Source organism: Megascapheus bottae, chromosome 18 (assembly GCF_031878675.1).
Source record: "Megascapheus bottae isolate mThoBot1 chromosome 18, mThoBot2.hap1, whole genome shotgun sequence".
Classification (NCBI taxonomy): Eukaryota; Metazoa; Chordata; class Mammalia; order Rodentia; family Geomyidae; genus Megascapheus; species Megascapheus bottae.
The window spans coordinates 32,599,905-32,624,518 of NC_143526.1; the positions used below are offsets into that span (position 1 = coordinate 32,599,905).

Genomic DNA, 24,614 nt, shown 5'->3' on the forward strand with positions numbered 1-24,614 from the left:
GTCATTGAATGCCCATGGGGCTTCTTTCTTCATGCTTTGTGACTCCTCTGTCTTCCAACTTGTCATTTTAATGGAATTAGTTTTCCATGGAGGGAATCTAAATTGGTATGATCGTGATGTAAGTAGACAGATTCTTGCTCTGAGTTTCCTGACACATGGAACTGGTAAGTGGTGCCCAGTCATCTCTTAGGAATTCAGGAACCATTCTGGGCTTTAGGCAGTTGTCAGTTTCACCACCAGGGGGCATCAGCTGTCCTCATTTCATCCAGAAGCACTGAAAATACTTTCTAAATTTATCTGTGTCTTGAGAATAGAATTGAATAAAAATGTTATATACTTACACTTACCACATTTCATTTTAAAAAGATTATCTTACAAATATACACTCTAGCTAGGCATGGTGGCTCATGCCTGTAATCTCCTAGCTACTCAGGAGGCTGAGATCTGAGGATCAAGGTTCAAAGCCAGCAGTCCTTGAGACTCTTATCTCCAATTAACCCCCAGAAAACCGGAAGTGGTGCTGTGGTTCTAGGGATAGGTCAGTAGCCTTGAGCTGAACTGCTCAAGGACAACACCCAGATCCAGAGTTGAAGCCATACAACCGGACAAAAACAAACAAGCAAACAAAAACACTTTATTTTTTTCTGGCCTGGGGCTTGAACTCACCACCTATCTCTGTCCCTGTGACTCTTCTGTGCTCACAGCTAGCACTCTATCACTTGAGAAATTTATTAGAGATAAAAGTCTCATGGACTTTCCTGCCTGGCTGGCTAGCTTTGAACTATGATCCTCAGATGTCAGCCTTCTGAGTGTAGCTAGGAGTACTGGTGTGAGCCACCAGAGCCCAGCCAGAAATATACTCTTAAGTGCAGAAAAGCATATAAATACATCATAGAAAAAGAGTTGCAGTATTGATATGTGCTTGAGCCATGAGCTTATCTCAAAAACATGCTAAAGAACATGGAAGAGGTCTCTTGTTGGGGGTTTGTGATATGGTTCGGTGATAGAGTTCTTTCCAAGTGTGTGTGAGACTGAGTTTGATCCGCAGTACCTCACCCAGTCCATTTGTATCCATCTCTCCGGATATCCAGAATAGATAAGTTCATGGATTGATGATCTCCTAGGGCGGCGTGACTGGGGGAAAGGGGCGCAGAATGAGAAGAAACTGTTAAAGGCTGCAGGATTTTATTGTGATTGTAGACACTGAATGTAGTTAAGTGCCACTTTAAAGTGAATTCACTTTAAAATGATTGGTGGTGTTTTGTGTAAATTTCATCTTCATAAGGTAAAATCTGATGACATTGTAAGAACCAATTAAAAATGGTTATCAACCGGAGACTGATTAATAGGCCATGCAGTACTAAGCTATTATTGGTAAGAATGAAGTATCTTTAAATGTGTATTTATGAGGAAAGATGTAAACAAGAATAGATGGCTTAGGACCAAGTCTTTGGTTTCTTCCCTCTCACTGAGTGCACGGGGGTGAGTGGCTTGTAGGTGTCCAAGTGGATGGTGGTAGCATATGTTCACTGAGTGCTTCTTCATGTCTATTGCTTTGGTTTTAGAAAAATTGCTCCAGATTTTACCCAGCAGTCTACAAATGTAGATACAGTATATCTTTGGTCTTAAGTAAGTAAAGCAGAAGATGGACAGGCAGCCAGCTTTGGCCTCACTTAGCTAGTAATATATAATACAGGGGTTGCCAGATACATTTATAAGCTTAACTGAGCTTTAATTCAGTATTCTATTCTTAACCTTCCAGAATGGTCCAGGCTCTACAGACAGCATCTTACCTATCCCAGCAGGCTGATCTGAGGAATATCGTGGAGGAGATTGAGGTATGAATCTGTTTTACCAGAGAGTATCCCAGTTCCTGTCTTTGGGACCATTTAGGAGCATCTTATACATAGGCACACCTGTTTGGTTATAGCAATTACACCTGTTTGGCTACAGCAATTACATTTATTTTCATAGCCATGGCGTACTTGTGTTCTTTGTATAAGAGCAGTATACTGGGCCAAGAGTTTGGCCTAGTGGTAGAGTGCTTGCCTAGCATGCACGAATACCCGGGTTCGATTCCTCAGTACCACATACATAGAAAAAAGCTGGAAGTGGTGCTGAGGCTCAAGTGGTAGAGTTCTAGCCTTGAGAAAGTCCAAGGACAGTGCTCAGGCCCTGAGCCCAAGCCCAAGACTGGCAAAAAAAAAAAAAAAAGAGCAGTATACTGTTGGGAATTTCTGTGGGCTAATGTTGCATCAAATTAGGCAACAAATCATTTTTCCTGTTTGGTCTAATAGTCTGGAAGTTTTAGAGATGAATGATCCTAAAATTCAAATACTTCTTTGTGGCATTTACTGCTTTGTAATCTTAAGTAAGGTGTTCAGTGGCTCTGAGCATCAGTGGTTGTAGAAACAAGTGAGAGCCTAGTATGTAATAGGTTCTCAGAGAGTGGCCACAACAGGGTTCTTGTTATTGTTGTTTCTTTTATGCTGGTACTGGGGTTTGAACTTGGGCTTCATGATGCTTAGATTTTTTCACTCATGATTGACACTCTACTACTTCAGCCACGCTAGTCTGGCATTTTCACTGATTAATTAGAAATAGAGGATCTTTACTGAAAAATTACCAAGTGACTAGAGGTGTTTTTCAGATTTAGAGTAAGGGGGCTTTATATATCTCATTTCTATGTTCACCTAACTTCCAAAATGCTGCCATTTTGTTTTGACAGGACCTTGTTGCTCGCCTGGATGAACTGGGGGGAGTGTATCTGCAGTTTGAAGAAGGACTGGAAACCACAGCCCTGTTTGTTGCTGCTACTTATAAGCTCATGGACCATGTGGGGACAGAACCGTCCATTAAGGAGGTGCCTATCAATTCTGTGGTGTGAAATCCTAAAGCATTGTCAGCTTTTATCTTCTCAGAGTAGCTGTTTTCAGAGAGGGATGTTCAGATAACACTGAGTATTGTTATTCGGTGCCTTGAGTTAGATATTGCGAATAAAAAACAAAGATGCAATTACTACCTCTAAGTTGTCAAGGCCAGGTCTAAATGAGGGACATGCATATTGAAATCATGGCCAGAAGGCCAAGTGTATTACACTTGTCTCATCTCCTTTTACCTCCTGACAGCTCTTCCTGCTTGTCTGGTGAATGCTTTCCTCTTTAGTGGTCCTACATATCCACTTGGTTTAAGAACTACCCTATTCTGTTCGCCAGGCACTGGTGGATCATGCCTGTCATCTATCTACTCAGAGCGCTGAGATCTGAGGATTGTGGTTCAAAGCCTGCCCAGACAGGAAAGTCCGAGAGTCTCTTATCTCCAATTAACTACCAGAAAACTGGAAGTGGTCCTGTGGCTCAAAGTGGTAGATCACTAACCGTGAGCAGGAGAGCTTGGAGACAGCATCCAGGCCCTGAAACCCCAAGACCAAAAAGCCCAAAACAAAACACTGCTTGTTTTTCTTTCTCATCCTTAGCAGTGGCTAAATCTCAGTTGATGTCAGCTGATTGGCATAATTCCTTGAGAGACTGTGTCGATTACCAGCCCACCAACTGTGAATTCTTTCTTTCAACTTTGAGAGGAGCTTGTTAATCTGAATAATCCTGCCCCCCTTTTTAAAATTGTATGTAAAGTCTTTGAGTACGATCTTCATAAACCTTGTATGTGAGGTCAGTAACTTTGATCTAAAGTACTTAAATATAAGCTGCTATTATTTAACTTTTTAAAAAAAGAAGCTTGTGTTCAAAGTTAAGTTTTGTTTTGGTCTTTTTGGCAGTATTGGAGTTCTGGGTCTGAACTCAGCTTTGTGCTTGCTTGACTAGCATTTTACCACTTGAGTCAGTTATGCCTCCAGCCCTGATTTTTGCTAATTATTTTGGAAATGGAGTATAATGAACTTTTCTTTCCTGGGCTAGCTTCAAACTGATATCCTTCAGATCTCAATCTCCTGCTTTACTAGGCTTATAGGTGTTAGTAATTAATGCCAGGTTAGGAATTCATTTCCTTCCTTCCTTTCTTTTTTCTATTTTTTTTTTTGGGGGGGGGGTCAGTCATGGGGCTTGAACTTCTGGGTTTGAGCTCTGTCCCTGAGCTCTTCAGCTTACAGCTATCACTTTCCCATTTGAATCACAGAACCACTTCCCATTTTCTGGTGGTTAATTGGAGATGAGAGTTTTATAGACTTTATTGCTGGGATGGCTTTGAACTTCAATCTTCAGGTCTCAGCCTCCTGAGTAGCGAGGATTATAGGCATGAGCCACCAGTGCCCCACTAGGAATTCATTTTTTTTGTACATCATTAATTTTGTGGAAAGTTTCTTTCTGTTTTTTTGTTGTTGTTTTTTTGTTTGTCGGTTGTGGGGCCTAAACTCTGGGCTTGGGCACTGCACTGAGCTCTTCAGCTTAAGGCTCATAGTGCACTTCCACGTTGAACCAAAGCACCACTTCCAGTTTTCTGGTGGTTAATTGGAGATAAGAATCACAAGGGCTTTCGTGCCAGGGCTGGCTTTGAACTTTGATCCTCAGATCTCAGCCTCCTGAGTAGCTAGGATTATAGGCGTGAGCCACTGGTCCCCAGTAGAAAGTTTCTTTAAATAGCAATTGTCTTGGATAATTTTAATTAGCTGCATATTTTTTTGCAGAGGATATGATTTAATCATTTGTACATCTTGCCTTTTCCTTCATCTTTGTGTAGGCAGTCTAGAAACCAGACTGTCTTTTAATGTCTGTGGTGGGTTAAAATGTGGGAATTCAGTTTTAGGGCACAAATTATTTGGGTTTCTTCTATATACAAGTCATCTGTTGATGAATTAGTAATGTTCTACCTGTAAAACTTAAAAACTTTTTTGCTTTATTCCCAAGCTGTTACTAACCAGGTATTTGGCTGGAGTCATTTTCTGTCAGTGCTTTTGACACAACAATTCTGGTGAACGGTCACCTGTTTTCACGTGTCGACATCATAGCGATGGAAAAATGTAATAGATACAATTATAGAAAATTATTTTATGTCAGCTGTGAATAACGCTGTCAGAAACAAGGGAGCTCTTTTGTTAGTTGGTAGGTTTTTTAAAACCACAGCTAATTGAAGTGGAAAATGTTTCCTCCTAAGCAAACAGACTCTAGGACTTTTAATAAATGCCTTTTAGGTTTCACTTGTTTTTTAAAATTGCCTTTAGTTTCTCCTCTAAGCTGCCTATTACTTCTTAATGGGGAGTTATTTTAGTTTCTTTCTACTGTACATTTAGGCTGTAAAGTTTCGTCTCATAAATGTAAATTTTGGGGAGTTTGGCCTAGTGGTAGAGTGCTTGCCTAGCATGCACGAAGACCCGGGTTCGATTCCTTGGTACCACATACTTAGAAAAAGCCGGAAGTGGTGCTGAGGCTCAAGTGGTAGAGCTCTAGCCTTGAGAAAAATCCAAGGACAGTGTTCAGGCCCTGAGCTTAAGCCCAGGACTGGCCAAAATAAATAAATAAATAAATAAATAAAATTAAAAAAAAAAATGTAAATTTTGCCCCAATTTACTACTTAGAGGTAGGTTAGGAAGGAAGGTAGTTTAACAAGAAGACTTTGGGGATCAGGAAAAACAGAATGTAGCAGGACCTTGGATTTGAATTTTCCTTTTGGTATATTTCTTTTCTTTTTCTGATATTATTTGTGACAGTTATTTAATGTTTTAGCCTGTTTTCTCTTTAGAAGATATTAACAGTACTAGCCTTTTGGAAGCAGCGTATTATCCTAATGCCTGGCACATGAAAGTGTTTAATGAATGGCTACTGTTTAATTCATATCCCCCCCCCCCCCGCTTCCAGGCTGGCTGCAAACCTTTATTTTATTTAATATATTTTTCATTGTAATTAATTAATAGAATGGTTACATTTTATTCGCCAGATAGAGGGTGCATTACTTAACATTGCTACCCCTTCTCATGTTTTTGTCCTCATTTCCCTTCCCTCACCCCATCCCTTAATTCATTTTATAATATGCTTGTACACCTCAGTAGTTATCTGAAGTGCCTTATGTTTATATAGCAGGCATTCATTATAACCTGCATTTAACAAATAAATATGTGAATTTCAGTTTATAACAGGATATAGGAAAACAACCTCAATGCAGATTTCAAGTTTAAATACAGCATATTTGCTCTTCCCATTCTACCAGCTAATGGTGGGAGCTGTTGGATGAGATGTCCTGACAAAAGGAATGTCTTGAACCAATGGAGAGGAAGGGAGGGGGGATCCACTTCTGTCCCATTGAGCTGCATGGTGAGATCTGAGCCGATTTTCTTGTCTTTCAGGATCAGGTCATCCAGCTAATGAACACAATCTTCAGCAAGAAGAACTTCGAGTCACTCTCAGAAGCCTTTAGTGTGGCCTCTGCTGCTGCTGCACTGTCCCAGAACCGCTTCCACATGCCAGTTGTGGTTGTGCCCGAGGGCTCCGCTTCTGATACTCATGAGCAGGCTATCCTGAGGGTATGCTTTCTAATGCAAGGCTTTCAGAAATCTGAAGACCATGCTGAACATTCACGAGTGGTCCTGGGAGGACATGCTCATAAGTTTAGGGCAAGCTTATTTTCCTTAGCCTGTTCATGGATACATGATCATTAGAGACTAGACACAGAACCCTTCAGACTTATTAAAAAACAAAACAAAACAAACCCCCACTTTTTCCTAGAGGATTTTCTGTGGCACAGGCTTTCAGTAAATTAAATGTAAGCAACTCTCATTTCTGGCTCTATAACTCCAGATGTAGAAAGAAATCTTACTTCTAAAATGGATTTCTGCTGAGGATATATAGCTCAATGGTCAAGCACTTGGCTAGCATATGCTAGGCCCTGGATTCAGTCTCTGACAGCATCATCATCATAAATACATTTCCCATGGCCAAAAACTGTCCAAATGAATTGTTTTAAGACAGGTGTTTTTAATACCTGAGTGATTCATTGCTTATATGTTAAGGAGAAATGTCTTCCTCCCTAGTGTTATCGTTTTTGCTTCTTCCTGGCATAGCCCTGCCTCCCTCAGTAGTGAACAGAGCAAATCTTGTATACATGTCTAGAAGTTTCATCTCAAATGAAACATTTTTTGTAGCTATTATTTGTAAATCAGTGATAAACTAAGCTCACCAGAAAGAATTTGCATTTTGTTTATATTGAAAGTTTGGGGCCACAGGACAGTCCTATTGTCCTACAAGTTCTGTTTTGATGGCCCCTTGTGCTTTAAATTGTCTGTCTCCTGCAGACAGTTCATATTACTTCCACAAAGGCTGAGATGGGAAATAAACATATTAATGTCATTCACTGTGAGTCACAGCACCTAGGAAAACAAAATAGGAAAAGGATTGTCTCTGAAGCTGAAGTGCTAATCACTTAACTGCCAGTCTTAACCTCTCTTGGCCTCATTTTCATCTGCAAGGTCAGTATTTTGTAGGTGGGAAGTTTTATGTAAAGACATTGTGTATTTCTCATATAGTGGACTTTCAACAAATGAGTCACTAAGGTTACCCATATTTCTTCATTTTTCCCATTGCCCTTCCTAGAGTTAATTGCAACAGGGGATCAGAAAGAAGGAAACATATAAGCCAGATGTGATAGCTTACGTCTGATCTCAGCACTTGGGAAACCAAGGCAGGAAGATCAATGTTCAAAGCCAGCATGGATTAAAAAAGAAAAAGAGAAGAGGGGCAGAGAGTGTGGCCTAGCGGAAGAGTGCTTGCCTAGCATTCATGAAGCTCTGGGTTCGATTCCTCAGCACCACATATCCAGAAAAAGCCTGAAGTGGTGCGGTGGCTTAAGTGGCAGAGCATAGTCTTAAGTAAAAAATGTCCAAGGACAATGCCCAGACCCTGAGTTCCCTGTGTTCAAGCCCCAGGACTGGCAAAAAAAATAAGAGAGTGAACAGAGACCAGGGATCTTCCCCCCTTCTTTTCCCCCCCAACCCCCCGGGTTTCTAATCTAATCTCTAAAGACTGAAAGAATTGGGCAAGGTCACGCTTAGGATCCTTTCAGCTCTGGCATTTTTAATCAAAATGTGCCTTTCTCTGCTAGGCAGCAGACCCATGTTTGGTAGAGCTTGCTTCTTGTTGATAAAGCTCCCCAGAGACAAACCTCTACTCCCTCTTGTTGCTAATTATTTTGCTTATTCATTTATTTGTTTATTCATTTATTTTCAGTTGCAGGTCACCAATGTTCTGTCACAGCCCCTGACTCAGGCCACTGTGAAGCTAGAACATGCCAAATCTGTTGCTTCTAGATCCATTGTTCTCCAGAAGACATCTTTCACTCCTGCAGGGTGAGTCTTAAGCATCAGATATGTGCAACACACTCAGCTATGTATTTTGAAAGTTAGTCTGAAGTCAGTATAACAGATTAATATGAGTATTACTGAAGTGGTAAAACTAAATTTGCCCAAATTTGGTAGAAAAGAAAAAAAATGCTGCAGTTCAATGTAAGAAAATTTCTAAAATAATTTTGGTTTGCTCTTTTCTTCCTTGTCAGTTTCTAGTTCATCTGTCTTGTCATTTTGATATAAGTGATTATTTTAAAATTGAATATCTAATACTTTTGTCCAGTGTGTGGATATGGATAGAAAAAAATCAGAAAGGAACAAAAAGAAAATATAAATTACCCATAATTCTATCACCTTGAGTTAACTACTGGTAAGGTTTTATAGTCATTTTTGTTGTTAATGTTCAGTCTTTTTTCTGTACATATAGATCCATTATTTTATGTTTTTTGTTGTTGTTTTTTTGTGCCAATTCTGGGGCTTGAACTCAGAAATTGGGAGCTATCTCTGAGCTTTTTTATTCAAGGCTATCATTCTACCACTTAAGCCATAGCTTTACTTCTACCTTTTTGGTGGTTAATTGAAGAAAGAGTAACAAGCTTTTCTTCCTTGGGCTGCCTTTGAACTGTGATCCTTAGATCTCAGCCTATTGAGTAGTTAGGATTACAGGTATGAGCTACTGGCTCTTGACCTAGATGCATTTTTTAAATTAAATTTTTATTGTACTTGGATAATAATGTATCAGAACATTTTTCCAAAAGATTAAATATTTTTTACTCTCATTTTTAACCACTGTATATTAAAATTGCTATCCAGACTTGTTAAAAATTAAGGTTGTTTTTATGTGAAATTTTGTTAAGTTTCAAGTTAGCAGGTTGAAATCGGGAGGTTAGAATATTAAAGAGAAAATTAATTTCTTCTGCAATCAGACTCACAGAATATGTGAAATTCAAAAGCCAAATTATTTTTTAGATGAGATCACTGAAATAGTAAAAGGGACTGGAATTTCTCTGTATAGTTAGAGATAGTAATTTTCTACTTTGTTTACCATTTAAACTAATTCCTTTTTAAAAATAAAAGTAGGTATCTGAAATTGGATAGGGAACGGGGGAAAACAAGGTGAGGAGTGGGGGAGGGGGGAAGGGAAATGGGGACCAAGACATGTGAAAGGGTATCAATGTATGGGGATTAATGCACCATTTATCTGGCAAATATCATGTAACCCTTCTATTAATTACAATAAAAATATATTTAAAAAAAGCTAAAAAAAAATAAAAGTAGGATATATCCTTTTTAGGAAATTTAAGATTTGAAAATACAGACTTAATACTACTCCCCCCCAAAAAAAATCACTCCATAACTATGTTATCCTATTCCAACATCTTTGAACATTTGAGATTATTTCTTTTTATGCTTCCTTATTATTGTCAAACATAACTGGGGGCCAGTGGTCTTATTCAGTGGTAGAACTCTTGCTTACCTCCATGTGGAGGCCCTGGGTTCTATTCCTAGCAGAAAACAAAATAATTGGGATATTATAAATTTACCTGTTTTAAATAAAATTAATGGTAACTTTCCAAGGAAGTGGAATTTTAAGGTCTGAGGAGAAAACAAAAGAAAAGGAACGTTTGAAACTTAGAGGAAATATGGTTTGGGGAAGTTGTGAAGTTTTCCATGCTAAGTAATAGTGAGCTGGGGCATGCGGAGTAGTAAGAAGGCCGCAAGGCGCAAGGCGTGGCGCAGCACTCAGGGACACATGAGACCTGCTCCGAGCTCTTGCTGACTCCACTGTCACTCTTCACAGGGATATTTTTGAACTAAACTTCGAGAACGGAAAATTTTCTAGTGGTTATTATGACTTTTCTGTCAAAGTTGAAGGTGACAGTCGTTATATTGCAAACACTGTAGAGGTAAGTGTTCTTCTTTTTTTTGGCCAGTCCTAGGGCTTGAACTCAGAACCTCAGCACTGTCCTTGAGCTTTTGCAAGGCTAGCGCTCTACCTCTTGAGCCACAGCACCACTTTTGGCTTTTTCTGTATATGTGGTAACAAAGGAATTGAACCCTGGGCTTTGTGCATGCTAGATAGGCAAGCACTCTACTGGTAGACAAACTCCTCATCCTATAAGTGCATTTTCTTATTTATATATTCAAAGAAATAACAGAGGCACCCATGTGAATCATCTGGTGTATTGGCTTGTCTTTGTGCCCAAGCTAGTGGGTGACTACCTGAGGAAAAAGATAGGTTTGAACTGTGCTGTCTGACAGACTTACCAAAGACAGTTAGCAACTTGATCAAAGCTTTTTCTTTATTGATCAGTTCTTTTCAGTTATTACTTTGGATTACTGTTTTTCTTTTCTTTTTGGTTGTTGTTGTTCCTAGTAATTGGACCTAGGACCTTGTATATATGTCACTGAACTGTATCTCTAGCCCTTGCATTACTGCTAGGAAGTAGAGCTGGGGTCTGTCCCAAATGCATAGTTACTCAGGAGATTCAGAGGATTGAAGTCTGGGCAGGGAAGCCCAGGAGACTCCATTATTCTCCCAAATAAGTCACTCATATGATCGTGTAGCAGTGATGAGCAAGCAAGACAAACAAGTATGAGGCTCTTAGTTCAAAACCTACCACTGCCAAACCCCCCAGCACTATGAGGAAGTAGAGAGCTGGGGATGATGCAGTGGTAGAGTACTTCCTTATTGTGGCAAGGTCCTGGTTTGAATCCCTGACACTTTAAAAATCAGGATATAGAAATTTTTTTTTGCCAGTCCTGGGGCTTGAACTCAGGGCCTGAGCACTGTCCTAGGGCCTTTTCCTTAAGGCTAGTACTCTGCCACTTGAGGCCACTCTAGGCCAAACTCCCGGCAATTTTTTATATATATATTATATATAATTTTTTTTTTTAATTTTGGCCAGTCTGGGGCTTGAACTCAGGGCCTGGGTACTGCCCTTGGACACTTGTTGCTCAAGGCTAGTGTTCTGCCACTTGAGCCACAGTGCAACTTCCAGCTGTTTCTGAGTATATGGTACCGAGGAATCGAACCCAGGGCTTTCTACATGTTAGGCAAGCACTCTACCACTAGGCTACACTCCTGGCCCCTAAAAAATTCTTTAAGTTGGGCACGGATGGCTCATGCCTGTAATTTTAGCTACTCAGGAGGCTGAGACCTGAAGATTGATGTTGGAAATTAGCCTGGGCAGGAAAGTCCATGAGACTCTATCTCTAATAAACTACTCAAAGAAAGCCAGAAGTGAAGCCCTTCTAGCTGAAGGGCTAGGGCACTAGGCTTGAGCACGACAAGCTCGGGGACATTGTGTTCAGGCCCTGAGTTTGGGCCCCAGGACCAGCCAAAAATAAATTTATAAAATAAAAAATAAAAATAAAAAATTCTCATAAATTCACAGATGCATAAATAATGTTGAAAGTTTTGCATAGTAGGATCGGTATGTTTAGAAAAGTGCTGGATGCCATTTGAGTGGTAAATCACATTGAAGGACACATACATGTGAGGGAGGTTTTATGGATAAATACCAGAGAAAAGCTGGGCATAGTGGCTCACATCTGTAATCCTAGCTACTCAGGAGGCTGATATCTGAGGATCTTGGTTCAAAGCCAGCCCAATACATGAGACTCTTATCTTCAGTTAACCACCAGAAAGCTGGAAGTGGCACTGTGGCTCAAGGGTTAGGGCAGTGACCTTGAGCTGAAGAGCTCAGGGACAACGCTCAGGCCCAGAGTTCAAGTCCCATGACCCCCCCCCTAAAAAAAAAAGAAAGAAAGAAAGAAAAAAGAAAAAAAATTAGCAGAGAAAATTTGTAATCGCTCATAATAATTGTGTTTCAGCTTTTTAACTGAGGTTTGTTTGAAGACCCACGCAGTTCTAAGGACAAAATGCTAAGTAAGCTTCATTATCTGGTAGCATGTGAAAACAAGGCATTTCACTTTACTGCTTTTCCCAGATAATTGAAGGCTCCCCTGCCGGCACTGTGGCTTTTACTTTGATCCTTTGTTGATTTAAGTGTATTATAGATAAATTATACTTTTTGCTACTTTCTTGAATCAGTATAAGTATATTGTAAATGAATTACACCTTTTACTACTTTCTTGAACCATGGAGCATGATTGAATCCTGTGTGCTCAGAGAGTCATGGGTCAGTATTGAACCCTTTGAATGTCCTGATCTTCTTGTCTCTGTTATTGCCATGCCCTTTGCCAGAGGTGATTTCTCTTTTTTGGATTCCGTCTACATTTATTCATTGTCATTTTGTAAGAAAAATAAGCTGGCCTTTCATGTTCATCAATTCATACAACATAGTTTAAATCAGTGTGTTTGTAATATATCATGGGTATTGATTTTGCCCTATAGCCTACGATCCATTGCTGTCATTTATTTTGATGTTCCTATTTTCCTGGTACTTTCTCTGAGAACCCTCAGCTCTTTGTGAGAGGAGTAGGCATCTAGAAAGCCTGACCTTTTCAGAAGTTAAGACATTACTTAACATAGGCAGATGAAGCACTTGTTTTAAAGTTTGGTAGATAGGAAAATGTTTTCTAGAGCTCCAGTCATTATGCCTCATGTCTGACCTTTTGTACAGGAGACATCTGATCCATTCACTGTAATAGAATTTGGGTAGAAATTATTTTTATGTGTTTCTCCCTTGAACTTTTTTTTTTTTTTGTCAGTCCTGGGCTTGAGCTCAAGGTCTTAGCACTGTCCTTGGACTTTCTCAAGGCTAGAGCTCTAACACTTGAGCCTTCAGCACCACTTCTGGCTTTTTTCTATGTGTGTCGTACCGAGGAATCGAACTTTGGTCTTTGTGCATGCTAAGCAAGCGCTCTACCACTAGGCCAAACTCCCGGCCCCTCTCCCTTGAACTTTTAAAATTCAGATTCCTTTTTTGCCAGTCCTAGAGACAGAAACTCAAGGCCTGGGCATTGTCCTTGAGCTTTTTCAAGGCTAACACTACCCTTGAGCCCCAGAACTACTTCTGATTTTTTCTTTTTTTTTTTTTTTTTTTTTTTTTTTTTGCCAGTCCTGGGCTTGAGCTCAGGGCCTGAGCAATGTCCTTGGACTTTCTCAAGGCTAGAGCTCTACCACTTGAGCCTCAGCACCACTTCCAGCTTTTTTCTATGTATGTGGTACCAAGGAATCGAACCCAGGTCCTCATGCATGCTAGGCAAGCACTTTAACCACTAGGCCAAACTCCCAGCCCACTTCTGATTTTTTTCTGTGTATGTAATACCAAGAAATTGATCCCAGGGCTTCGTGCCTGCCAGATAAGCACTTTACCACTAGACCAAACTCCTGACCCCAAATACAAATTCTTTTAATGTGAGCTTCCTTCCTTAAGTGGCTATATTTATATCATAACACATGAAAGGGAAAGTTGTCCTCAAACTCCTGCAACTTCTTGCTCCTACCCTCCTTATATTGGAAATAACTCTCCAGCTACAATGTCAGATTCAAACTTAAGGCTCTTAAGTCCTTCCTTCCTTCCCTCCCTCCCTTCCTTCCTTCCTTCCTTCCTTTCTTCCTTCCTTCCTTCCCTCCTTCCCTCCTTCCTTTCATCCCTCCTTCCCTCTCGCCTCTCCTTTCCTTCCTTTCCTCCTTCCTCTCTCCTTTCCCTCTTCTTCCTTCTTTCTCTTCCTCCCTCCCCTCCCTCTTTCCTCCTTCCTCTCTCCCTCCCCCTTATTTCCCTCCCTCCCTTCCTTCTTTCCTAACATCCTGCTTGCCTTCCTGCCTTTCCTTTCCCTTCCCTTTCCCCCCTCCTTTTTTTTATTGGTCAGTTGTAGGACTTGAACTCTGGGCCTGGGCATTGTCCCTGAGCTCTTCAGCTCAAGACTACCAACCTACCCCTTGAGCCACAGTGCCACTTCTCCCTCCTTCCTTTCTTCCTCCCTCCCTCCCTCCTCCTTCCTTCTCTCCCTTTCTCCCTCCCTCCCTTCCCTCTCTCTTTCCTTCCCTCCCTTCCCTCTCTCTTTCCCTCCCTCCCTTCCCTGTCTATTTCCTTCTCTCCCTCTTTTCTTTTCTTTCCCTCTCTCTTCCTCTTTCTCTCTTTCTGTCATCATGGGGCTTGAACTCAGCCTCAATACTCTCCCTGAGTTTTTGTTTGCTCAAGGATAGCATTCTACCACTTTGAGCCATAGCTCCTCATCCAGTTTTTGAGTGGTTAATTGGAGATAAGAATCACATAGGGACTTTCCTGCCCTGGCTGGCTGTGAACCAGATCTCAGCCTCTAAATAGCTAGGATTACAGGCATAAACTGGCTTCCTTTTTCTTTCTGCTTGTTTCTTCCTTTTAGTCAGTCACCAGTCTTGCTCATCCTCCTTATGTTTGTCTTTTCAATGAGTCCTTTATTTTTGTTCTATTAGGTATTGTCAGATTGTTGTTTCTTCATATTCTTAATTAGTAAATCAGTTTTTGATAATCTGATAGTTGTGAAATGGTATCTTGTTGTTTTAAGCTTTTCCTTGATTCCTAGTGAAATTGAACATTTATTGACCATTTATATTTCCTTTTGTATTAATTGCCATTCATCACTTTCAGAAATATCTAATCCAAGGTCATGAAGATTTACTACTATAACAATTTTATAATTTTATCTCATACACTTAGATTTCTGGTCAGTATTGACTTAATTTTTGTGTATGGTATTTAATGGGGGGGGACCAACCCCATTCTTATGCATGTGAATGTTCAGCTGTCCTGTCATTTGTTGAAGTCTGTTCTTTGCCCATTGAATGTTCCTGGCATTCTTGTTAAAACTGAACTGCATATATACATGTGTATGTATATATGTGTATATATGTGTGTGTGTGTGTGTGTGTGTGTATAGATACATGGATAAATTCTAAAGTTGGAATTCTGTTCAGTTAATCCATATTTTTGTTCTTAATGCTAGTACCACACTGTCTTGATTAATAACAGCTTGGCTTTTTGTAACATCAAATCTGGTGTTTGTCCAAGTGTTTCTGTGGGTGTTGGAGAAATTGTCTAAGTAGGAAATGGCAAAACCGACTAATAGCTGTTGTTCACACAATGATAATAAGCTTGTATTGAGGCCATTTGCTGTCTTTTTCCTTCCTGATGATGGAGCAAACATTTTCAAAATCTCTCCCCTCTGTGTATGTGTTCATGTCTGACTGCTGCCATATATGCAAGCTGTACTTTGTAAGTTTAGTAATGGCCGCACTTAGAAGCTGGCAGCTGCTCAGCAAGTCCAGTTTGCTTTCCCCAGACAGATCCGACATTGGTCAGATTGCATTAATGGTGGCTTCATGTGGAAACCTGTAACAGTACTCATTGACATTAGACTGCCTATTGGGAAGCATGGATTTTATAAGCTTTCATTAGATTAATTGACCTTAATTCACCATCATTTTTGACAGTAGTAGCTAAACTAGAAGGTTGTTTCTCTTAACAAAAAAGCCCTGCATTTCCTGGTGCTAAAACATTTTTTGAGATATGTGTGGCATACAGTATAGGCAAATAAAGTATTGGCAGGATTTTGCATAAAGATAAAAAAAGTCTCTTTCCTATTATGAACATTAATCCATAGTGTTGGCTTCAAAGAAGAAGCAGATAGTCAACAGGGATTTTACTCAGAACTGTTTAAAATGAGGCTTTTTACCATTCAGTGTGCTTTAAAAGAGTGGCATAAAAACACTTTTCTATTGAGTATTTGCTGAGGAGGTACATTAGTAGTGAGAGTTTAGAAGCAAAAGCATTTGTTTTCAAGTGTTCTGTGTTCATCAGTAGCACTACAGTGCTCCAGTGCAGCAAAGAAGGCTGTTACTTACGTCCTCTCCCTTCCTTACCCCCTTCCCCTCGCTTTCCTTTTTATCTTCTTTCTTTTTTTTTGCTTGTGTATTAGCATTGAGGCTTGAAATTAGGGCCAAGGCTCTCCTTTAGCTTTTTATTCAAGGATTACACTCTATTTGTGTCACAACTGCTCTGCTTCTGGCTTCTTGCTGGGCACTAGTGACTCATGTCTGTAATTCTTGCTATTCAGGAGGCTGAGATCTGAGGATTGTGGTTCAAAACTAGTCTGAGCATGAAAAACTATAAGAGGTAGTGCTGTAACTCAAAGTGGTAGAGCACTAGCCTTGAGCTGAAGAGCTCAGGGACAGTGCCCAGACCCATAGTTCAAGTCCCATGACCGCCAGAAAAAAAAAAAAAAAAGAAAGAAATGAATCTCATGAACTTTTCTACCGGGGCTGGCTTCAAAGAGAGATCAGTCTCAGCTCTCAGTCTCATAATTAGCTAGGATTATAGGCATGAGCCACCAGTGCTCGTTATCTTGTTTTGTAGTTGTTGTCTTTTTTAATTGTTCCATAGTATTTCAGGTACCATTACTTAGTATGATTTCTATTAATGGACATGTAGGTGGAATAGTGATTTACAAATCATTGAATAAGTCCTTAAGAGGAAGAATGAAGAGGGCATAATCTGGTTAAAGTTCATAAAGATTACAGAAACATTCATATTAAGTCAGATTGTTTTACATAGGTTAGAGTTTTGCTCATTTTCTACTTCTCTGCAAATTAGAGGGTGCTGAATTCTTAAAATGTCTTCCTTAGGGCCTGGAATGTGGCTTAGTGGTAGAGTACTTGCCTAGCATGCATGAAACCCTGGGTTTAATTCCTCCGTACCACATACATACACAAAAGCCGGAAGTGGTGCTGTGGCTCAAGTGGTAGAGTGCTAGCCTTGAGAAAGCCCAAGGATAGTATCCAGGACCGACAAAACAACAACAACAACAAAAAAACCCAACCTTCTTTCTTAGACTTCTTGCTGTGGGGCTTTCCATTCCATCCACTCTTCAGTCAGGGGCCGCCTCCAGTGGTTTTAATTACAGTATCTTCCCCTGCATTTCCACATTCATAGCATTTTGAATCTAATTATAGAGCTGTGGCTTACCTATGAGACAGAAGGAGCACCTCACCATCCCTGTATGTCCCCTGCATCTGTCCATGCACCTTAGGAGAGGTAGAGATGCAGCTTTAGCACTCGGCTTGCTAGACGATAGTGGGCCAGCCAAAGCTTTTAGGCTGCTGCTTCGCTTCAGCTTTCTGCTGGCTTGTCTTCAAAGGACATGTTTCTGGACTGAGCTTCAACTGCTAAGCTTGCTCTTTACCACTTGTTTTTTTTTTTTTTTTGCCAGTCCTGGGCTTGAGCTCAGGACCTGAGCACCACTTCCAGCTTTTTTCTATGTATGTGGTACTGAGGAATCAAACCCGGGTCTTCATGCACGCTAAGCAAGCACTTTAACCACTAGGCCAAATTCCCGGCCCCACCACTTGTTTTTTTTTTGGCCAGTCCTGGGGCTTGAACTCGAGGCCTGGCACTGTCCTTGGATTTTTTTTTTTCCTCAAGGCTAGAACCCTACCATTTGAGCCATAGCACCACTTCTGGCTTTTTCTATGTATGTAGTACCGAGGAATCCAACCTAGGTCTTCGTGCTTGCTAACTCTACCACCAGGCCAAACTCCCAGCTTAAGGTTGCTCTTAAGTCCTGTAAGTTGTGAGGCTGTTTGGATAGCCCAAGGAGAAACAAAGTAGAAGCTCCTAGCTCTTGTTGGGTGAGGATTTCTGTACTACCGTCTGTCTTCTACTTCCTCCATTGTCATAACTACCCAGTTGCCAAGACTCATTGACAGGTAGTGATGCTAAATATCATTCTGCCAATAGACAACCATATATTCTAATAGTAAAGTGGTAGTGTCTTTACAGATTCTGAATCTTAGCATTCAAAAAATTAAGCAGGGGGCTGGGAGTTTGGCCTAGTGGTAGAGTGCTTGCCTAGCATGCACCAAGACCTGGGTTCAATTCCTCAGAACCACATACATAGAAAAAAAGCCGGAAATGGTGCTGAGGCTCAATCTGTAGAGTGCTAGCCTTGAGCAAAACAAACTCAGGGACAGTGCCTGGGCCCTGAGTTCAAGCCTGAGTTCTAACTCAGGACTGGCAATAAATAAAACAACTGAAGCAAAACAGACACCTTGTTCAAATTGGCAGTTAAGGATGTTTTCACCAAGCAATTAAATGACAATAGAAGAGGAGGTCAAAAGAGTTATTCTTTATCCCTTCCTAATTTTTTCTTTTCATTGATTTGAGGCTATCATACTTTGACACAGCATTTTGCTAAAATGCTTAAGCTCTCCTTCATCTGTTTACTCTGCCCTCCCTCTCTGCTTCATCTTGTATACCAGTGGATCCGGGAGGATTCCCTTAAGCACTGCAGTCAAGTGTGTCAACCATGTTTGCACATAAAAGCACCTTGGATTTGCATAATTTGTGCATTCAAACTTAGATTTTTAACTTAGAAATTTCCAATGAATAAACTTACGTACTTTCTCTCTCCGATATTTATATTGCAATCTAGCTTATAAGTTTTTTGTTTACTGGCTTTAGCTCTCCTCTTTGTGGAAATATTTGTAAGGAAAGAGTCAAGATAGACTGTCTTGTGCTAACAATGAACTCCAAATTTCACCAATGTCAGACAACTGAATTTTACTAGTGCCTGTGCTAGGTGTCTTTAGGGGTCAGCCAGAGGCTCTGCTTCATGCTGTCTTAGCCCAGGAACTGAGCTGAATGCTCCCCCTACCTCTGAACCTGTGTCTGTGCTAGAGAACAAAGTCTTGCACACTTTTAAAGCTTCCACCCAGAAATGACTGCATTCTTCCTCAGCCAGAGCAAGTCACGTGACCCACCTGACTCCGTGTGGGCAAGGGGGTAGAATTCCATCACATGGGCAGAAGACTGTAGCCACGTGTGTAGTTGCATACCTATAATCCCAGTACTTGGGAGGCTAAGGCCAGCCTGGACTGTATAATGAGATCTAATCAAGCACATGGTGGATTTTGACTATGTGAGTTTGAATCTGGCTACCATTGTTTACTAGCTAAGAACAAGCAGCTTAATAACTAGTCTTAGTCTCTAAGGACTTGTGATCTTCCAAAAACTTCTGCTGTAGGATTTTCTTTTTTTTCCATGCCTTTGCTTACCTTTAGGACTAAACTGCTTTGGGCTGAAAATGCAGCCCAGTGATAGAACACTTTCCTATTGTATGTAAGGCCCTAGGTTTGATCTCTAGCATTGCAAACAAAAGTAGAAAATTTTGGCTGTGTGTTGTTCATTACTTGTATACATTCCAGTTGACTTGGTGAATGTTTTCCGGTTCTTGCTCTAGCTCAGAGTCAAGATCTCCACTGAAGTTGGCATCACAAATGTTGATCTTTCCACTGTGGACAAGGATCAGAGCATTGCACCCAAGACCACCCGGTAAGTCAGATGCCACATGGGCACTAGGGGATCCCGTGCCCTAAATCTGAGAAGAACCTGTCTAAGCATTGTGTACCCCTTCATCTGATACTTACTTCTTTTTAAAAGTTGATCATGAAGTTTCAACTCACAGCCTGGGCACTATCCACGAGCCTTTTTTTTTTTTTTCTTTCAGTCCTGGGGCTTGAACTCAGGGCCTGCAGAATGTCCTTGGGCTTTCTCAAGGCTAGAACTCTACCAATTGAGCCATAACACCACTTCTGGCCTTTTCTGTGTATGTGGTATCAAGGAATTGAACCCAGGATTTCGTGCATGCTGGGCAGGCACTCCACCACTAAAGCCAAACTCCTAGCCCTTCCTGAGCTTTTTTATTCAAGGCTAGTCTTCTACCACTCAGCCATAGTTCCACTTCTGGTTTTCTATTGGCTTACTGGCGATAAGAGTCACAGATGTGGACCGGGAGTTTGGCCTAGTGGTTAAAGTGCTTGCCTAGCATGCATGAAGACCCGGGTTCGATTCCTTGGTACCACATACATAGAAAAAAGCCGGAAGTGGTGCTGAGGCTCAAGTGGTAGAGCTCTAGCCTTGAGAAAGTCCAAGGACAGTGCTCAGGCCCTGAGCTCAAGCCCAGGACTGGCAAAAAAAAAAAAAAAAAAAAAGAGTCACAGATGTTTTGGCTCAGATCTCAGCTTCCTGAGTAGCTAGGATTATAGGTATGAGCCACCAGTGCTTGGTCCAGGTGGCATTTCTGTTTCAGTAGCAACCGATTCTGTACCTCAGAATTGAAGAAGTTCTCTTTCTAGTGTTCTTCAGGGATTAGCTAAGCAAATTGGCAGGGGGTCAACTGTGTTTAGTCCGCAAGTTTGTTTCTTAGTGAAGGAAGCAGTATATTAACTTACATTCTACTACAGTCTTGTATCACATTCCTGAATTTACCGTTAATGGCCTCATGGCAGCTCTTTCTGGCTCATGGTGAGTTTGAAATTAGTTGGAAACCTCCTAGGTTCTTAGAACCCAGAAGGCAAATATGTTGCCCTTAGGCTGCCATTCTCCAAGGGCTTCCGCAAATACCATTACTGATGAGTCACAGTCCTGTCCTGCTGAATTCAGGCGAGTCTTCAGAATTGCTAATTTTTTTGGTCCATAGTAAGGTTTTGAACTCAGGGCCTCATGTTTGCTAGGCTAGTGCACTACCATTTGAGCCTTGTCTGAGCCCTTTTTGCCTTGGTTACTTTTGGGGTGGGAGGGGGAGGTCTCATATTAACCTTGGGCTCGCTTGGACTACAGTCTTCTTTAGCCTCCCTCCCTAAAAGCACCATGACAACCTTTTTTCTTTTTTGGATCATGGGGTTCTGTCCCTGAACTCTTCAGCCCTACCCTTGAGCCAAGCCCCACTTCCCATTTTTCTAGAGTTAATCGGAGATAAGAGTCTCAGGTCCTTTTGTGCCTGGGCTGACTTTGAACTTTGATCCTCAGATCTCAGCCCTCTGAGTAGCTAGGGTTATAGGTGTGAGCCACCACACCTGGCCATCACAGAGGTGGTTGGCGGGGAGACGGGTGTACACTTGGCCTTTTCTTAGAGATACTTTCTAGGTCTATGTAACTATGTGATTTTGTGATGTCTTTTTTTCAGGGTGACCTACCCAGCCAAAGCAAAGGGCACATTTGTTGCGGACAGCCACCAGAACTTTGCCCTGTTCTTCCAGTTGGTGGATGTGAACACCGGTGCTGAGCTCACCCCTCACCAGGTCTGGGAAAAGCCTCCCTCCCCACCTCAGTTCTCCTGGCCTGTGAGCCTCCAGAGGGTCCGGGTGCTATAAACACACGTGGGAGAGGGAGAAAATGCTCCTTCCTGATCCTGCACCCTGATAGTCCTTCCCATTCCCCTACATGTTCCACGCCTCTCCCACTGTTGTGACCCTTCACTTGGCATATGTGCCACTATTTGAAAGATGTATTTATCGAAGTGCCGGTGACTCATGCTTGTAATCCTAGCTACTCAGGAGATGAGACCTGAGGATTGCAGTTCAAAGCCAGATCAGGCAGGAGAGAAGTCAAAAGTGAAACTGTAAGTGCCAAAAAAAAGGAAAGGAAAGGAAAAAATGGGATAGCACCTAGGCCCTGAGTCTAAGCCTTCCAGTACTGGCACCAAAACATAAAATAAAGATGTATTTAAGGCAGATTGACACTTTAGTGACCCTTTCATAAAAACATATATATATATTTTACCCCCACCCCTACCCTGGAGCTTGAACTCAAGGCCTGGGCATTGTCCTTGAGCACTTTTGCTCAAGCTAGTATTCTTCCACTTGAGCCAAAGCACCACTTCTTGCTTTTTCTGTTTATGTGGTTCTGAGGAATAGAACCTAGAGCTTCATGCATACTAGGCAAGCAATCTCCCTGAGCTCTTCAGTTTAAGACTAGTACTCTTGAGCCACAGTGCCACTTCCAGCGGTTAATTGAAGAGTCTCATGGGCTTTCTTCCTGGGCTGCCTTTGAACTAGAATCCTCAGATCTAGACCTCCTGAGTAGCTAGAATTTCAGGCCTGACCTACTGGTGCCCAGTCTTTGATCTTTTGTTGTTGCTGTTATTGTTGTCCAAGTGTATGTAGTTACACTTTTTCTGTAGATCTAACATTAATGAGATGACCATGGCTTGTGCCTTATGATCAACGAATTAGAATTAACCTACCTTGAATCTCTAGAAAGAAAAGCTCTGAATGGATACTAAGTTTTCCTATAGTTCTAATGTATAGAAACCTTAGTTTCTTGTGAGATCAGACCCAGTATCTTTTTTTTTTTTTTTTTGCCAGTCCTGGGCTTAAGCTCAGGGCCTGAGCACTGTCCTTGGATTTTTCTCAAGGCTAGAACTCTACCACTTGAGCCTCAGCACCACTTCTGGCCTTTTCTAAGTATGTGGTACCAAGGAATGGAACCCAGGTCCTCGTGCATGCTAGGCAAGCACTCTACCACTATGCTAAACTCCCGGCCCCCAGACCCAGTATCATTATTACAGAATATTATTAGCTACTATTTGTTAGCTAGCTAGTATATAACCAGATTCTATATGTTATGTATTGCTTACATTATTACAGTTCTGCCATATGTAGAACGTTAATCTTTTGCCTTAAAGACAAATCACAGTTCAAGGAAGTTAAGTAACCTTGGTAATAAGTAGGGTAGCCAGACAGCTCTTCTTTACAGCTGGCCTTACTCCATGACACTGAGCTGCTCTGCCCCATTAGAACTCTACCTGGCTTTTTACACCCAGGCTTCTTCTACTAAATCTTTAGGGGCACTGGGAAATTGAACATGGGCCTCTTTCAGTTCTGCCTTGTTTCCCTTCTTTTCACCCTCTGATGAAGAAGTTAATTGGGCAGTAAAGTGGCCAAAAGACTTGCAGAAAGAAGAAACTGCAACAATAGCAAAGAGCTTAAATCATCCACGAACTGAGCATTCAGCTTTTAACCTGTAGAGAATTGGCAAGGCCCCTAGGTTACATTTCTTTCCTGATACCACCAAGTTGTCTTTGAGCTGGAACTAGGGTGGAGTAGCTACTCCTTCCATTCTCTAGAGCAAGTCTGGCAGATCTAGCACTACAGTGATGAAAGAGCTGGCAGTCTGGCTGATTCTGTTTTGGGCCCACAAAGAGTTTGCAAACTGATTAAATTGTATTATTGTTACATCTAGACATTCGTCCGACTTCATAACCAGAAGACTGGCCAGGAAGTGGTATTTGTTGCTGAGCCAGACAACAAGAATGTGTATAAGTTTGAACTAGACACCTCTGAAAGAAAGATTGAGTTTGATTCTGCCTCAGGCATCTACACTCTCTACTTAATCATCGGTGATGCTACTTTGAAGAACCCAATTCTCTGGAATGTGGTATGTGCTGTGGTCAGACACAAAAGACTCCTTTCAGGGACATAGGGGCTCTTCCCCTGAGGCCAGGCATTGGGTTCTGTCTCTAAATCATACCTAGCTTCGCATATGGTAGGTGCTTGATAAACATTGATTAATGAAACAAATGTGAACTTGACAGCATGAGTCTAGTAATCTGTAAATTCCTGTCAATGTTATACTGAATGTTACAACCAGTACTGTGGATAAGACCCTGGCCTTTGAGATCTGGTATAGCTTTATGGGAGGGATAATCCTTGAGTTCTGGTAATGGTTCAGGAACTGCAAAATGTGCAAAATGCTAATAACCCGAAGACTTCCATTTATATAAGGATTTATACCTTACATAGTGCTCTTCTTCTGCACACCTCTTTTGATGGATGTGATGGCAGAAACAGATTAAAAGCTATGTGGTTTGTGGCCTGTGAGCAAGGGGGATGTGGGGGGCTGTTGGAGCCCTGAGTCGGGAGGCGGGGGAGAGAAGTCGGTAATAGAATGGAGATATGGTGGAAGCCAGATTGTGTCCTCAGGTTGTGGCTGGTCCTCCTGCAGAACAAAGGACAGCTGACTCTGCTCCTGTTGTGTTTAAGCCTCCTTTTCTTCAGGCTACTTTTGATGAGAGTGTATTTTCATTTCTTTCTTTTTTTAACGTGGCTGAATCACACTTCCTGGGGACACCAGGCACTTTGTGATTGCAACTGTAGCAGCCAGTGTACCAGTGAGAATCTTTGAATCAAGTAGTTATGGGGGGCTTATTTTTCCATACTGGTAGAAAATTGGAACTGGTGCTCTAAAAAGCATTTCCAACAAGTATTTATTTTGTTTTTGAAATTTTTACTGCTTCAATTTGTTACCTAATGGGTCCAAAGTGATTGGGCTGCTTAGAGCTATTTCAGCACGGGTCTAGATGAAAGCAGGGACTATCATCTTAACGAGGCTTTTACTCCCTTCCCTGCTTTGTGCCTTTAAAGACTGTCCTTGTTTTTCAGGCGGATGTGGTCATCAAGTTTCCTGAAGAAGAAGCTCCCTCCACTGTTCTGTCACAGAACCTTTTTACTCCCAAACAAGAGATCCAGGTATATCTCAAAGACCTAATCTACTAACCCAAGGAAGCAATGGGGGCTGTGCGGAAGGGAAGCAAACCTTTAGCC

General features: G+C 41.3%; 1 protein-coding gene across 2 annotated transcripts in view; it reads left to right on the forward strand.

Annotated features, from left to right (window-relative positions):
- The window catches only part of Rpn2 (ribophorin II), a 45,727-nt gene that overhangs the window by 12,082 nt on the left and 9,031 nt on the right, over positions 1–24,614 (forward strand). For both annotated transcript variants that reach the window (XM_090352317.1, XM_090352318.1), the window contains exons 5-13: positions 1,763–1,838; positions 2,729–2,863; positions 6,293–6,469; positions 8,169–8,287; positions 10,086–10,191; positions 19,472–19,563; positions 21,197–21,311; positions 23,254–23,448; positions 24,453–24,539. In XM_090352317.1, the coding sequence (XP_090208443.1) occupies positions 1,763–1,838; positions 2,729–2,863; positions 6,293–6,469; positions 8,169–8,287; positions 10,086–10,191; positions 19,472–19,563; positions 21,197–21,311; positions 23,254–23,448; positions 24,453–24,539 (1,102 nt within the window). The remainder of the gene's footprint in view (positions 1–1,762; positions 1,839–2,728; positions 2,864–6,292; positions 6,470–8,168; positions 8,288–10,085; positions 10,192–19,471; positions 19,564–21,196; positions 21,312–23,253; positions 23,449–24,452; positions 24,540–24,614) is intronic.